Raw genomic sequence first — 15958 nt, forward strand, 5'->3', positions numbered from 1 at the left:
TATTTATTTATTTATTTATTTATTTATTTATTTATTTATTTATTTATGAGAGAAAGAGAGACAGAGTGAGAGCAGGGGAGGGGCAGAGGGAGGGAGATGCAGAGTCCGAAGCAGGTTCCAGGCTCCCCACTGTCAGCACAGTTCATGTCAAAGCCATGAACCGTCAGATCATGACCTGAGCCTAAGTCAGATGCTTAACCGACTGAGCTGCCTAGGCACCCCTAAAATGAACATTTTGATCGATTATGATGTGATAGTTATTTGTGTTATATTTCATGTAAGATTTTGTTTTAGATTGTTCAGGTCAGTTTTTTTAGACCTTTGGATGGACATAGGCTTAGTTCTGTTTTACATTGTGCAAAATCCTTTCATACTACTATTACTTTCTTAGTTCATGGTCATTATGTGCAGGATTAAATTTGCTTGGTTTATGAATATGTTGGACCACATTCTTATGCTTTTGTGCATAATATAAATAAGATTTATGAATATGTATTATAAAACACACACATAGGCATATATATGCCCTTCCCTCTGCATATATTTAGTGTTTTGTGTACCTGACAGTAATAAAGATATGTTTTGTTGAGAAGAAACTTTACCAATTTATTTACTTGTACAGTCTCTAACAGTATTACAATTAACACCTATCCTTTTACTTATTCACCACAGGTGTATCCCTCTAGTGACTTTAGACATCCCAAACAGAAATGTCTGAAAATAAGTTAAAAATAAAGCCAGACAGTGAGTAAACAGCTGCCCCAATGGGCAGAATTTGTTGATTTAGCAATAAGTGTAAAAGTAGCTTACTAGTTTAACAGACTTGGATGGCTTAGTTGCCAGTGAGTGGTACCAGGTAAATATTAAGGGAAAGATAGAAACTTGCCAAACAGAAAGTAGACTAGGGTCACCAAGAGTGGGGAGAAAAACCTACACACTTCAGTAGCTCCCAAGCACATTTCTGTGTTACAGTATCATCTTCTGTAATGATGTAATGATGGGTGCTAAATCATAAATCAAAGGTACAATTAGGTTCATACTTCCCTACTGAATAATAATAATAATAATCATAATCATAGTAATGACAGTTACAGGGTACTTCCTGTGTTTCAAGCACTGCTCTAAGTGCTTTACATGTATTATCATTTTATCCTTTTGATGCCCTGTGAGATACGGTATTCACCTATGTCTCCCTGATACTCCCTTTTTACAAACAGAGCAGTCGAGATTTAGAGAGGTTAAGTAACTTGTAAAAGTTGGCACAATCTAGAGCTGGCAGGCCAATCCCAGCGCTCATGTTTGTACACACTAACACAGTGATTAAGTGCATGATGTATATTTATGCAAGATTTCTGGTGTCACTAAAAATTGATACTGGGAACTAATAAGCAGTAAACTTACATCGAGCATTTTAGTGGGACCTCTCATTTCCTTCATGGTTCCTGATAAACGAAGTTTCAGTGTTGCTTAGGTTGTTCAAGTTTTAGTTTTGCTGAGTTTGCCTTCACAGCACTTTCCACACCTCACGGTGCTTACTGCACTTGAGGCTTGTTCTTGAGTGCTGTGCATCAGTGAAGTATGTTTCTCCAAACTCGGGAGCTTCCTATTCTTATGTAAAAGGATTTGGATCCTTCTCCCTTAAATCGAGGTATTTAATATTATTAGATTATCTTCTGTTGCTCACTGCTAGGTGCTACAATGACATCCACCAAACAGAAGCATTCTGTAAGTTTGAGGCATTAACTTATTTAGCATGAGTGAATTAGCACACGTGCTTTATCATTTCCAAACACTTTGGATTTTATTGATTTTTCTTTTTTTAACAGAGGTTGTCTGATGTATTGTTGCTGGAGCAAACAGAATGCTCATTATCAGTACCTTTATAGTTACTATTTTGTAGTCATTGATTTATTAAAGCTGTACCTACCAAGTACACAGTTAATGAAGCATTGACCATTTCTAATCAAGGAATTCTTACAGATTTTTTGAAAATGAATTGGCTAGGTTCTTTCTTTGTAGCTATTGGGAGACCTTGGACTTTGAGAAGAAAACCCAGGACCCTCGCAGAACTTAGGAAAGCTAACAATGTTGCAGTTGAGTTACGGCGCCACACGCTTAAAACAAGTTTAGAAGTGCTCACTTCTTGTAGTACCTTTCTTAATTACATTCTTGTGCTGCCGAAGAAGAGGAGAAACAGATAATTTCTTCATTTCATACTTGGCAGTGCTTATAATGTGCTAGAGAAAATATTTTCCCCTCAAAGGAAAATAGGAAGTCTGCTTTGAAAATTTAAAAATCTATTTTCTGGAGCTATAATAAACACATTGTAAAATAACTTTAATGTTTTGATTCATGATTTATGTTCATGTAGGTAATTCACTAATATTTATCAAAAGATTTTCCTCTTTTAATGAAATTCATTATTTTAGACCTTACAAAAGTATTGGTACCTGGTCATCAGAAGAAAATTATTTTCTCATTTTACAAATTAAATGTTGTGGAGTATCTTACATGAGAATAAAATATATATTTATATTATTTTAAAAATTAAATATTAATTTACTTCATATCAATTTCTGTATATTCAATGTAAACTTTACACATCATCAGGTTTTTAATAACCTGCTTTTCTTTTTTGTAAGCTAATATCTTAGTATTTAATCATGCCAAAATATTATGACTTTAACTGCATTTCTTGATTAAGCCTTACTGAGGCATTCAATTTTGAAGTGAAATGGTTTGAGTTTTTCATTATCTTTAAACATAAAAGATTCAGCTTAGCTTTTGAAATCTAATGTGTACTCTTTAAAAAAATAAATTACTCTTAAAGTTTTGAAGCCATTCAGTAATGACATGTGGAGCATATTGAAAATAGGTTAATGATTTTTCAGATCTGTGCTAGGTACTTGCGTGCAGTAAGTAATGTACTAACGAAGCTTGAGTGCCATCCTAGGCTAGGGTTAAAAATCTAATGGACTGTCTTCTGTCTAGTGATTTCATGCTACTAATTTTTTTCTTGTTTATGCTTGACTGCAAATGTACAAAATACAAATGTTTTGTTTGGATTCTAAATACAAAGGCCATGGAGTTTAGCCCGCTATTGCAAAAAAGAAAAAACTTAAATATAAAAATCAATGAAGTTTTTCACTTTTGTTTTTGGGGGGTAATCCAGATGATATAAAATAATAAAAATCAATGAAGGTTTTCGTTTTTGTTTTGGGGGGTAATCCAGATGATATGAATAGAAACATATTCATATTCTCTCAGAAGAAAATGTCTTATTGTGAATTGTACAACTGAAATACACTGTTTTTGTAATGCACTGTGGCAGAAATGATTTCTTCTTATGTAAACAATCACTTTTATTGTTTCTAATTAAAAATATAGATTGCTTTATTAAATAATAAATTCTTTTATTAAAAATAAAAATATATAAACATTATGTAAACAATAGATTATTTTATTAAAAATAAAAATATATTGTTTCCAACAATAGGGGACCAAAAAAGTAGTATGGAATAGTGTAGAGGCATTAAAAAATAATAATATTTTAGAAAAATATTGGTTCCTCTTATCATTAACCACAGCATACTGGCATTAAATAACTTTAAAACATTACAGACCAGTATTTAAGGTTTACCTGTTTTGGTGCATTGGGGCATTGTTGATTTTACATTCCCTAACTAGTTCTCTTTATTTATTTATTTATTTATTTATTTATTTATTTATTTATTTTTTAATGTTTATTTATTTTTAAGAGTGAGAGACAGAGAGAGAGCGAGCAGGGGAGGTGCAGAGAGAGAGAGAGAGAGAGAGAGAGAGATAAAGAAAGACGGAGACACAGAATCTGAAGCAGGCTCCAGGCTCTGAGCTGTCAGCATAGAGTCAGATGTGGGGCCCGAACTCACAAACCATGAGATCATGACCTGAGCCAAAGTTGGATGCTTAACCAACTTAGCCAGCCAGGTGCCCTGTCCCTAACCAGTTGTCTTATTTAAAGCTTATTTTCCAGCTTTACCTGCTGATTGAAATTTTCATATATCCAAATGAGACAATAGCAACCACCATTTATTCTTCAGAATTTTGCCTTTACAGTGATTTGATTCAAGAACTCAGCCTAGGTTTCACTGATTCATAAGGCACAGTCTGATGAAAACATGTCATTGTGGAATTAGGTTATATTTCATTTAAATTGATTTTCTGCCTGTCAATTAGCAAGTGACAATTACTCACTAAATACACTTTGTAATAAATTTCTATGTTTAGAAAATACTGAGACAGGGGCGCCTGGGTGGCTCAGTTGGTTGAGTGTCCGACTTTGGCTCAAGTCAAGATCTCACAGTCCATAAGTTCAAGCCCCACGTTGGGCTCTGTGCTGACAGCTCAGAGCCTGGAACCTGCTTCAGATTCTGTGTTTCCCTGTCTCTCTGGCTCTCCCCCACTCATGCTCGCTCTCTCTCTCTCTCTCTCTCTCTGTCAAAAATAAATAAAACATTAAAAAATTTTTTAAAAGAAAATGCTGAGACATTTTTGGAAGTTCAAGTGATTTGGAAATGGGAATGCCTGAATACTACAGAATTGTCTTTAAGCAGGCAGTACAAGTTATACAGTCTCTTAGTGCACTCATTTTATTTTTGGCAGTGTGATCCTGATTGCATTGTGAATCTTCTCTATGTAGCATAAATTCCATACAGGATGTTTTTGTTCTTCATCTGATATCCTCCCTTTCTTCTCTTATTGCAGATGTCATATACTTTCCACCTAAAATTCTGACAAGTGTCGGGTCTAATGTTTCTTTTCACTGCATTTATAAAAATGAAAACAAGATTGTTTCCTCAAAAAAGATTATTTGGTGGATGAATTTAGCTGAGAAAATTCCTCAAAGCCAGTATCATGTCGTGGGTGACCATGTTAGCAAAGTTACTTTTCGCAGTTTGAAGGCAACCAAACCTCGAGGGAAGTTTACCTACGATGCAATATACTGCTGCAACGAGCATGAATGCCACCATCGCTATGCTGAATTATATGTGATTGGTAAGAATACTGAACTTCCCTTCATTTCCTTCCACAGACAGATTTTTATTATGGACCCTATATTAGAGTCCCATTGATAATGTAAGGAAATTTTATTTTCATTAAAAAATTTGTGGTGATTTTGCTTTGTATTAATATTTTAATGTGTTTTAAATAGATGTCGATATCAATATATCATGTGAAACTGATGGGTACTTAACTCAAATGACTTGCAGATGGTCAACCAATGCAATCCAATCACTCGTGGGAAGTACTTTGCAGTTGAGGTATCATAGGTATGTATTATTTTTGCTGAGTTATTATTCTGTGGATATGGTGAGATAAAACTTTTTATAGAAATATCATCAGAACAGTAGTCTAGTAGACGTTCTTCCTAATAGAGGAAGGTACTATATACTTAGGAAATTGTTGAGGGATTAGGTGATTTTTGAAAAATTTACATTGATAGAAAAAATATAACTTGTTTTTACCTCAAATTATTTTTCTGATAATCAGTTAATTTTCCATAATTGCCTTTTAATTATTGAATGAAATCCAGGAAGAATTGGCTTCTGTACATTTTAGTTTGACTTAGAGAATTGGCCAGAGGAGAATATCCATGATTATAGAGGTCCAGTATCATTTGCTAAAGATAAATATCTTGGAAAAAAGTCAGAGGTTGTTGCACAAAGATTCTAAGAGATAATATGAATGCTTTCAGAAGTAGGAAAGATTAGGAAAGAAATGCTTAATAAGGAGTGAAGTGTTATGATAAAGAGTAATTTATGCTTGTTTATTTTTGTGCTTCCCTGTTTTGAAATGATTCCAAGACATCATCTTCCTGTAGTATCATCTGAAGTAATAGAACTCTTGATTAGGAGGAGGTAGATACATTTTTATTTTTATAATCTCTCTTAGTAGTTTTCAGTGATATATACTGCTCTCAAACACGCTGTCTCAATTTGTGTTCATACTGGGGCCTTCCAGTTTGTCTCCCTTGTCCTCATTTCTTCTTCTTTTTTTTTTTTTTTTAATGTTTTTATTTTTATTTTTGAGACAGAGAGAGACAGAGCATGAGCCGGGGAGGGGCAGAGAGAGAGAGAGAGAGAGAGAGAGTGAGTGAGAGACAGAATCCAAAGCAGGCTCCAGGCTCTGAGCTGTCAGCACAGAGCTTGACACGGGGCTTGAACTCACGAACTGTGAGATCATGACCTGAGCTGAAGTCAGACGCATAGCCAACTGAGCCACCCAGGTGCCCCTACTCATTTATTCTTAAAATCTAAATTTTCTACGTGAAAAACAAATCCCCGTCCTCAAATACTGTGATCTGAATTCTGTTCCTAAAGTGACTAGTCTATTCTTTAAAAAAAATTTTTTTTAATGTTTTATATTTTTGGGAGAGAGAGACAGAGCGTGAGCAGGGGAGGAGCAGAGAGACAGGGAGACAAGGAATCTGAAACAGGCTCCAGGCTCTGAGCTGTCAGCACAGAGCCGGACATGGGGCTCAAACTCATGTACCGGGAGATCATGACCTGAGCCAAAGTCGGGCGCTCAACTGACTGAGCCACCCAGGCACCCCATGACCAGTCTATTCTATTCTTATGTAGTGGTAGAAAAATGGGGCAATTTCTACATTTCTTACATGGGAATAATAGCTGGCTTCATCTTACTTGATAGTAGCATTTTAAAATCAATAGAATGTTCATGGGATGCCATTTTACTTCTATAATCTGTCTTTACGTTCCTTCCATAACATTTTCACATTAAAAAAGGTGTTTGTGGATGATCATCACATAAGCTCTGTACCTCAATTAAATCGCTAATATTTACAGAAGAGTATGAAACTCCTGCATGTACTGTGGCGAGTTTTTTAAACCTCTCTAAGACTCCACTTCCTTGTCTGTAAAATGGAGTGAATAATAGGACTTACAAGGTTTCTGTGAGAATTAATGATAAATTCCATTTAATTATAGTTAAGTGATAGAATTTCTCCTGGTAAATATTCAGTAAATGGCTATTGCTGTCATGATGACAAAGATATAACCTTTGCATTCCAAATGGAGCATTACTGTGTTTCTGTACATGGTCACGGTTCTTTTTACCGCAGATGATTCCCCATATCTTGTTCTCATCTCTCCCCTCTCCCCACTAGCACTCATTCACACACAGACACCCCAATGATTGTAATTTTGAGGAGATAGGCAGGAAAATGTCACAAAAAATAGAACGAGAAACATAAGAATGTAGGTTTTTCATTTTCTTGTAATCTCCTTACTCCATTTTTATGGAAACAAAATGCTAATTTAACCACTTAAATACCATGTTCAGAGCAAATAGTGGAAGAAGGGCTATTTCAAAGAAAAGGAAAAATGCTTCGTATGTTCTGAGGTAGAGTGTTGATCGGGACACAGTTATAAAAATTGCTTTCTTAATTTTCTTCTCCGAGAAAATGCGTTATATATTTAACTATATGATTCAGATATAAATCATTTTCATTGTAATGCTCCGAACTGGAAAATACTAGGACATTGTCAATTAAGCTGTAATTTACTGTCATCAGTTATGTCTTCAGTTTCTGGTGGAATTTAATCCATATTTAAAGTGTAAGGGATTTATCTTCCTTCCCATCTCAGGAATGCTCCAATACTACTTGTGATCCATACTTTTAAAATGATAATCACTTAAATATAATATTAACTTAACTATCAGTGTCGTAGGTTCTACCTCTACTTGGATCCATAGAGAAGGAATACCAATTATTTTATTTGCATTTCCACTTAGTATCTAATAAAATATTTAATAAGGTTTGTTGTCATTTTTATGGAAATACATAAAATTGTGATACAGTGGGGAAATCAAAAATGCATTTCCAATAAGAACATCTATTTTAAGTGGAATAAAATCTATGGCGTTCTCTCATATATCTTACCGTTTTCATCAATGTTGTATATTAACTGAGTGTTCTCGTATCTTTTAAGGAGCAGCCTTTACTGCTCTGATGTTCCATCTATTCATCCCATATCTGAATCTAAAGATTGCCATTTGCAGAGAGATGGTTTTTATGAATGCGTATTTCAGCCAATCTTTCTATTGTCCGGCTATACAATGTGGATTAGAATCAATCACTCTTTGGGTTCACTTGACTCTCCACCAACGTGTGTTGTTCCTGATTCTGTGGGTATGTCAAACTGTGTTGTGTGTCTTCATTTTTATTAGCAGATTTGGATTCAGGTTGATTCATGGTAATTGTTGTGTTTTACCATTTTCAGATAACACTATTTTTAAACAAAATTTTGTGTGTGTTTATAGTGGAATTGAAAAGACAATCAACCTTAGAAAGTTTTACTGTTTTTATTTTTTTAAGTTACTTATAGCACAGTGTTTTTGTAATAGGAATACTTTCAGCATGTAATTTGATAAGTTATATTGGTCATTGGTAATAAAATGTAGCAGTAATATTATTGTAAATAATGCACTGCTTTGTTTTTCTCCCAATGTACTTATGAAAACATTTGGTGTTTTTAATTTAGAAATTTAATTTGGGTATTGTGATGGATTTTGTAATCTGAGTAGTCATAACCAGAGAGTTTAATTTGTGAGGCTGTGTAGGCTACCGAAAGATTCAAAATGACTACACTGAACAAAAAAAAAAATAAAGATGATATCCATCATGATATTTTTAAATACGCTTAAAAAAGATCCACTGATTTCAAAGGATTAAGAATATACTGAAAAGTATAATATATCCCTCCAATATTGCTGCAAAGTCTTTGAGAAATGACCTATTTATGATTATGCAATAGAGGTAAAAGAATATCTTTGGTCCTATATACGATTTTGTTGGGAAATTATGCCAAAAATCAGTATTTGATTCGTTATATTTTCAAATAATTCGTACATATCTGAATTAAAACCTATATTTTGTTAAATGTATGATAAAATCATAATATTTAGGGTTTTTTTTATTACCATAGAGTCCCAATTAATTGATTTCCTCCCCCACGTGCGCGCATGTGCACACACACGCACATGCATACACACAAACTATTTAGTTTGGTTCCACTTAAAGGGATTTTACTGTAAGGAGTACTTCTCTGGTACTAAGTATCTTGGAATAGCATGGAACCCTCTTACCACTCTCTACCCCACAAACACACACATTAATAACTTCACATGTAATATATGACACTATGAATTCAGTTCTATATGTTATCAGAACAACCTTTGATGTTATTCTTTTCAGTACTAAAATTAGGAGTTTAAGTTAGGCTTATACTGCCTACTTAGTACTAGAAAACAAGGTGGAGATTCAACTTTAGGATCCAAATGCCAGTTCCATGTGTTACTAGCTTTGTAAACATGGGCTAGACATGTAAGTGCCCCGTGACTAGTTTATCACCCATAAAATGTGGAAAGCTTCTCCTTCCTCTTCACTGTGCATGTTGTAGGGATCATGCAAACTCTTGTACTTTAAAGTATCCTTTCTGCAAACTAGATATTCATGGAATATATCCATATGATATCCATATGATTCAGTCAAGTAAGATCACAGATTGAATGTCTTAGCATCTCTCACATATTCATACTTCCTTTTCTGAGGAGGAATTAACTTTTCAGGAGTTGAAATGTATGTCATCTTACTGTTGGTCAAGAATGTCTTCTTCATATATGAAGAATTGGATAAGCATGAGAAACATTAGAAATGAAAAGGTTTAGAGGTTTTGGCCATCAACAGTCTTAAGGTATTATAAGTGCAGAGCTTCAGAGTTCATACTACTGTGCTGGGATGTTGGGACTTTTAGTTCCCAAATATGCTGAGTTTGCACATTGACTTGTACTATTTTTTTTTAATCTCCTTTGAGAAGGAGATACTGCTTTATAGAGTATAAAAGATTATAACATCATCATAATGTTTTAAAAATATTCTCACTGTTTAAATTACTGTTATACAGTACTATTTTTAAATTTTCTAGTGAAACCACTGCCTCCATCCAGTGTGAAAGTGGAAATTACTGTAAAAATTGGATTATTGAAAATATCTTGGGAAAAGCCAGTCTTTCCAGAGAATAATCTTAAATTCCAGATTCGCTACGGCTTAAGTGGAAAAGAAGTACAGTGGAAGGTACATTTTACATAGAAATGTCTTCAGCTTGTGTCACTAAATGTTATTTCTTATAAGTGTTTAAGAATTTTATTGCATAAGATTTATTTTATTGGCACAAATGTACATCTTCCTGTATTCCGTAGCTGTTTTTGTTAAGTAGATATTTCTATAGGTTTAACCCTTTTTAAAAGAATTGTTTTCATGTTTATTTTTGAGAGAGATAGAGATAGACAGAGACAGAGAGAGAATGAGTGGGGGAAGGGCAGAGAGAGAGAGAAGGGGCAGAGGATCTGAAGCAGGCTCTGCGCTGGCAGCAGAGAGCCCAATGTGGGGCTCAAACTCATGAACCATGTGATCATGACCTGAGCTGAAGTTGGGCACTTAACTGACTGAGCCACCCAGGCACCCCTAGGTCTAACCCTTTAAAGTTATGACATTTCCTGTAACCCATCATTTCCCAAAATGAGTTTGACAGAATATTGAAATATTCCTTGAAAAAAGATTGCATGGATGAATAAATGTAGGAACCCCTGTATCACTGTGTGTTCCTAGTACAGAACTGCACTGGGTTACATATTAAAGGTTTAGATAGGTCCTGCATCAAAGTAATATTTGTGACTTTATTCTATTCTGTGTTTCTCAAACTCAATTTACCAAGGAACTCTTTTTCCTTTAACATCTAATATTCTTTAGTACACTTATGTTCAAAGGGACACATTTTGGAAGAAGCTGCTTTTACCAAACAACTAAAACCACACCCATAGTGGCAAGTGTGCATATGGTGACAGGCCACGTCAGTTTTCAGATGGCAGCCGGCAAAGACCCAGGAATATTAGGAACCCTAATTATGCCTTTAGATCATCATGATTTTAGCAGAAAGGATGTGCCAGTTTACCATCTTATTGAAGAGACTATCAGAGATATCACTATGTAACCACTCAGTTAAAATTATTAAGAATTTCTGTGGGTAGAGGATTAGTGGACAGAAATTAGTAATAGAGTTGAGAACAGCTGAGAGTGAGGTTGCAAGTAGGTCAGTCCAAATCTTGGCCTGAGAAGGAGACCACAGATGACTAAGATAATCCTTCACTTGAAGGAGCTCAAGATCCAAGTCACATATTTCTGTAGCCAGAAAACACAAAGTCAGCCCTCTGTTAATTTTGGAATAGTATTAAGGTTTTAAATAGAATGCACTTCAGGGCCCTTTAGCTACATAGGTGTTGGTAATGATTACTCTAATGCTTGAGTTTATTTTACAGATGTATGAGGTACATGATGCAAAATCCAATTCTGCCAGCGTCCTGGTGCCAGATCTGTGTGCTGTCTATGCTGTTCAGGTGCGCTGCAAGAGGCTGGATGGGCTGGGATATTGGAGCAATTGGAGTAGTCCAGCCTACACAGTTGTCACAGATGTAAAAGGTCTGTAGAGATTTTGTAAATGTGTCCTAAAAATGCACGAGGATGTGCGTTTCCAATAGGACTAAAAACTATGCCTTCTGAGAGCACATGTACAACTTGGGCTCCTTGTCCTTCTGCAGTTCCTACCAGAGGACCTGAAGTTTGGAGAATAATTAATGAAGACACCACTAAAAAAGAGAGAAATGTTACTTTACTTTGGAAGGTATTCCTGCTTTTTATATTACTCTTAAATTTTATTTTTATACTTATGAAAGACTTCATAATCCTGTCATTTTTTAGGCTCTGCAGCCCAATATTTCATTTCAGTTTTGAGATGTGATTGCAGAGAGCTACAATGTGCTGGCATGGAGTTAGGGAACTTCATTCTATTCTCAGCTGAGTATATTACAGCTAGGTCAGCATTATTTTGGCAAAGTTGCTTAGATGCTTCAGCCTCAGTTTTCTCATCTGTATAAATGTAGAGCTGGACTAGATGATATCTGATAAAATTCTACTCCCCACCTACCCAGATTGTTCCACACCCCGCAGGCATACATGTGTATGTGTTTGTGTTTTTTTTTTCTGTTATTTCTGATTTTGAGGAATCTCGATGACAAAAAAAAAATATATGGAGAAACACTTCCAGTCGACTGTATGGAGTCGTTTTCGATGGGTTGTAAGGCATTGGCAGCACTGAATCTTATTTGAAACAGGTGGCAGTAATGGAGGAAGTGGGGTGTATTGTTAATGCTCTGTAGAATGGAAGAACATAATTGGACTAGATATGTATTTTACATGGAATCATCAGTGATCTGGTATGATTTTTTTTTAAGTGATCGGGCAGAAATTCTGGGATGCCGTATACATGGTTCTGATAGCCTCCGTTACTTGAAGTAGCAACAATTATGAGAAGAGATAACAAATGACACTGGGGTTAACATAAATGATGATTAATATCTTTTCAGCTCTTTCTTGTTGTTGCTTTGCAGAACCAGAACGTTGTTGGTTTTTCAGATGAGGAAACTCTTGACTCTCTGCCGGTCTTTCTTTTCTCTAAAATTAGTGTGAAACTTCTCAGTAGAAAAGTGTCCTAATTGTATCATAATTAATTATACTTAAATGATTTATTCCCTGAGTCTTAAGGAAAAAAATAAGTTTCCTGTGCTGTATACCCATCCCGATGACTTCATTGTGTCTCTGTCAGACACCAGCCCTCTCCTACCTCACCTCCCCATATTTCAGCCTTGAACTAGACAGGGCTTGCCCTGGTCTGCCCCTGCCTCCCAGTGGGAAACATATAAGAAGAGTTCATGAGCTTGGTTGATATAAAAAGCACGGGAGCCCTTAAACTAATCAATTTTCATGTTTACTACAGCCTCTGATGAAAAATGACTCATTGTGTAGTGTAAGAAAATACGTGGTAAAACATCATACTTCCCGCAATGGAACATGGTCAGAAGATGTGGGAAATCACACTCAATTCACTTTCCTGTGGACAGAGCAAGCACATTCTGTTACAGTTCTGGCCGTCAATTCAATTGGTGCTTCTTTTGTGAATTTTAATTTAACATTCTCATGGCCTATGAGCAAAGGTAAGAAAGGGTACAGGGTGGTAAACCTGTGCCCCTTTCAATATCTAATTTTTACAAACTCCTCCCATTCTAAATGATCTTCCAAGAAGCCTGCAGTTCCCTGAATCTGTAAGTCTGTCTCCTGTCTTTAATTTCTTCTTTTCTGAAAAACAGCAAAGCAGGTTGTACCCTGGTTATATAATATGGTCCTTGGGTTTTCATGTGGTAGAACCATGTTGAAATAATATTATGATAAATGAGAATATTCTAGTAAATCTAATACCTAAATCTTTTGGATCAATGCAAGTTGTACGTGAATTAATCTCTCTCTCCCTGCCTCTGTGTGTGTGTGTGTGTGTGTAAAAGTAAGTACAGGTACATGTGTGTATTATATTTATTACATACATATGTAATAGTATGACATGGATGCAAGTAATTGTTCAGACTGGAAAATTAATCTGTTCTTCATTAAAAATTTTTTTTTAACATTTTTATTTATTTTTGAGACAGAGAGAGACAAAGCATGAATGGGGGAGGGTCAGAGAGAGGGAGACACAGAATCTGAAACAGGCTCCAGGCTCTGAACTGTCAGCACAGAGCCCAACGCGGGGCTCGAACTCACGGACCGCGAGATCATGACCTGAGCCAAAGTCAGCCGCTTAACCGACTGAGCCACCCAGGCACCCCTGTTCTTCATTTAATACAAGTGATGAACTGGGGCTCTGTGGTGGCTCAGTCAGTTAAGCATCCAACTCTTTGTTTTGGCTCACAGTTCATGAGTTCAAGCCCTGCATCAGGCTCCACTCTGACAGCATGGGGCCTGGGATTCTCTCTCTCTTCCTCTTTCTCTGCTCCTCTTCCATGCTCTCTCTCAAAATAAATAAATAACTTTTTAAAAAAGTGATGAACCTTCTTTAATTAATTTTGATATATTTGATTAGAGAATTGAGAACTGCCTTAATAGGAGTTTCCAATCTGCATTACATATTCAAAGTGTAACTTTTTAATGGAAAATTAAAATCTCTTGTATCTCTACTAATCTCTTCCATGAAGTCTTTGCTTATTGCTTTGATTAGGTATGTCCTAAATTGGGGTGCTTCCTACCTTTCTTAAGGTATTTTATATCTTGCCTTATATTAATGATTAGTTTTGTATGTATAGTGTAAGCTTCTTGTAAGTTCCATAGCATCTACACAATGTTTTACACTAAAAATATTTTCCATCAAGATGTTCTAGAAATATTTATTGAATGCTGCACTGTGTTAAGTGGTGGGAACTCCAATGTGAGAAAAACTATAAATGGTCTCAGTATCCACAGAGCCAAATCAACTTTTTGATTATTTAATTAACAAATAATCAAATAATCATACAAGTTGATGCTTATTTACAAACTGAGATAAATGTTCCCAGGAGAGGAATATAATTTTATAAAAGGAAATAAAATAGGAACCTGACTTGGTATTGAGGTTTAGAGACGCTTTCTTAAGCAAGCAGTATAGGAATGAAACTTCCCCAAAAGAGCATTGGCTCTTGAGAGAGGAAGAGTCTGACCGAAAGTCCTTGTGGCATAGGAGAGGACATGAAGGAATTTTATCCTCACATATGGAAATACAGTGGAGGCTTTTTTTTTTTTTAAGTAGGCTTCATGCCCAGCACAGAGTCCATTGTGGGGCTTGAACTCACAACCCTGAGATCAAGACCTGAGCTGAGATCAAGAGTCGGATGCTCAACTCACTGAGCTACCCAGGCACCCCTCCAGTGGAGGCTTTTAAGTGAGACTCTGTGAGGAGACAAATGATCAGATTTGTTCTTTGAAAGCACAACTCCATCAGCAGGAGAAAAGAGTTTGCAGAGAAGTAGAGGGGATGATTAATAAGCTTGGGCAGTATTCCAGTGGCGAGCAACTTCCTTGACTCTATCCAAAATCCCGTTTTTGGTTTCTCCTCAATAGCATATATTCCCACATCTTTCCGCATACATGACTCTGTGGTACAAAAATAATTGTATTATATTTATTTATATAAATGTCAGCCTTCTCTTCCTTCTCCTTTTGTCTAATAGGTTATATGTGCCTTGAGGGTATTTGATTTTTTACATTAATTTTGAATTTAAAAACAAATTTCCTTCTTTTCCCCTCAGTAAATACCGTGCAGTCACTCAGTGCTTATCCTTTAAACAGCAGTTGTGTGTTTCTTTCCTGGAAATTATCACCCAGTGATTACTCTCTGATGTATTTTATTACTGAGTGGAAAATTCTTAATGAAGACAGTGAAACTAAATGGCTTAGAATCCCCTCATCCGTTAAGAAGTATTATATTCATGGTAAGTTTGCTGTACTTTAATAAGTTTCTCTTATGGAGTAGTAGGAGAGTGATTATTAATTCAAATAACATAGCCAGTTAATGAAAACTTAAAAAATATAGATGATACTGCCATCTTACTACATACAATTCTATCCCTTTATCATAAACATTCAATTCTATTTCATTTGATCCTTTTAAAATATTTTACACAGTTGTAATCATATCATCTATCAACTTTTTTTCTGATTTGTTCCTTTGATATATCACAAGCATGTTTCTCTTTTCTCCCCAATCCTTTTAACCATATTTTTAATGATCATATAGCATCTTATTCTAAAGTCTACTTAAACCATTTATTTTTTTGAGAACATTTATGTTGCTTCTAGCTTTACCTTTTTTTTTCTAGACTATTTTTTAATGGCTTTTACTATCTACCACCAAATTGTTTTCCCAAATATGTGTACCAACATATAATACCACTAGTGGAGAGTGGGAATGCCAGACTGAAGGTCTAAAAATGTAGGACTTGGTGATGTAGGCAATATAAACTCCCCAGAGTAGACCAGTTG

General features: G+C 35.4%; 1 protein-coding gene across 5 annotated transcripts in view; it reads left to right on the top strand.

Annotated features, from left to right (window-relative positions):
- The window catches only part of LEPR (leptin receptor), a 91034-nt gene that overhangs the window by 53493 nt on the left and 21583 nt on the right, over positions 1-15958 (top strand). For all 5 annotated transcript variants that reach the window (XM_040470518.1, XM_040470519.1, XM_040470517.1 and 2 more), the window contains 8 exons: positions 4744-5034; positions 5192-5309; positions 7992-8191; positions 9987-10135; positions 11377-11536; positions 11656-11738; positions 12891-13107; positions 15226-15408. In XM_040470518.1, the coding sequence (XP_040326452.1) occupies positions 4744-5034; positions 5192-5309; positions 7992-8191; positions 9987-10135; positions 11377-11536; positions 11656-11738; positions 12891-13107; positions 15226-15408 (1401 nt within the window). The remainder of the gene's footprint in view (positions 1-4743; positions 5035-5191; positions 5310-7991; positions 8192-9986; positions 10136-11376; positions 11537-11655; positions 11739-12890; positions 13108-15225; positions 15409-15958) is intronic.

This window comes from Herpailurus yagouaroundi, unplaced genomic scaffold, assembly GCF_014898765.1.
Source record: "Herpailurus yagouaroundi ecotype Mexico unplaced genomic scaffold, PumYag 77, whole genome shotgun sequence".
Classification (NCBI taxonomy): domain Eukaryota; kingdom Metazoa; phylum Chordata; class Mammalia; order Carnivora; family Felidae; genus Herpailurus; species Herpailurus yagouaroundi.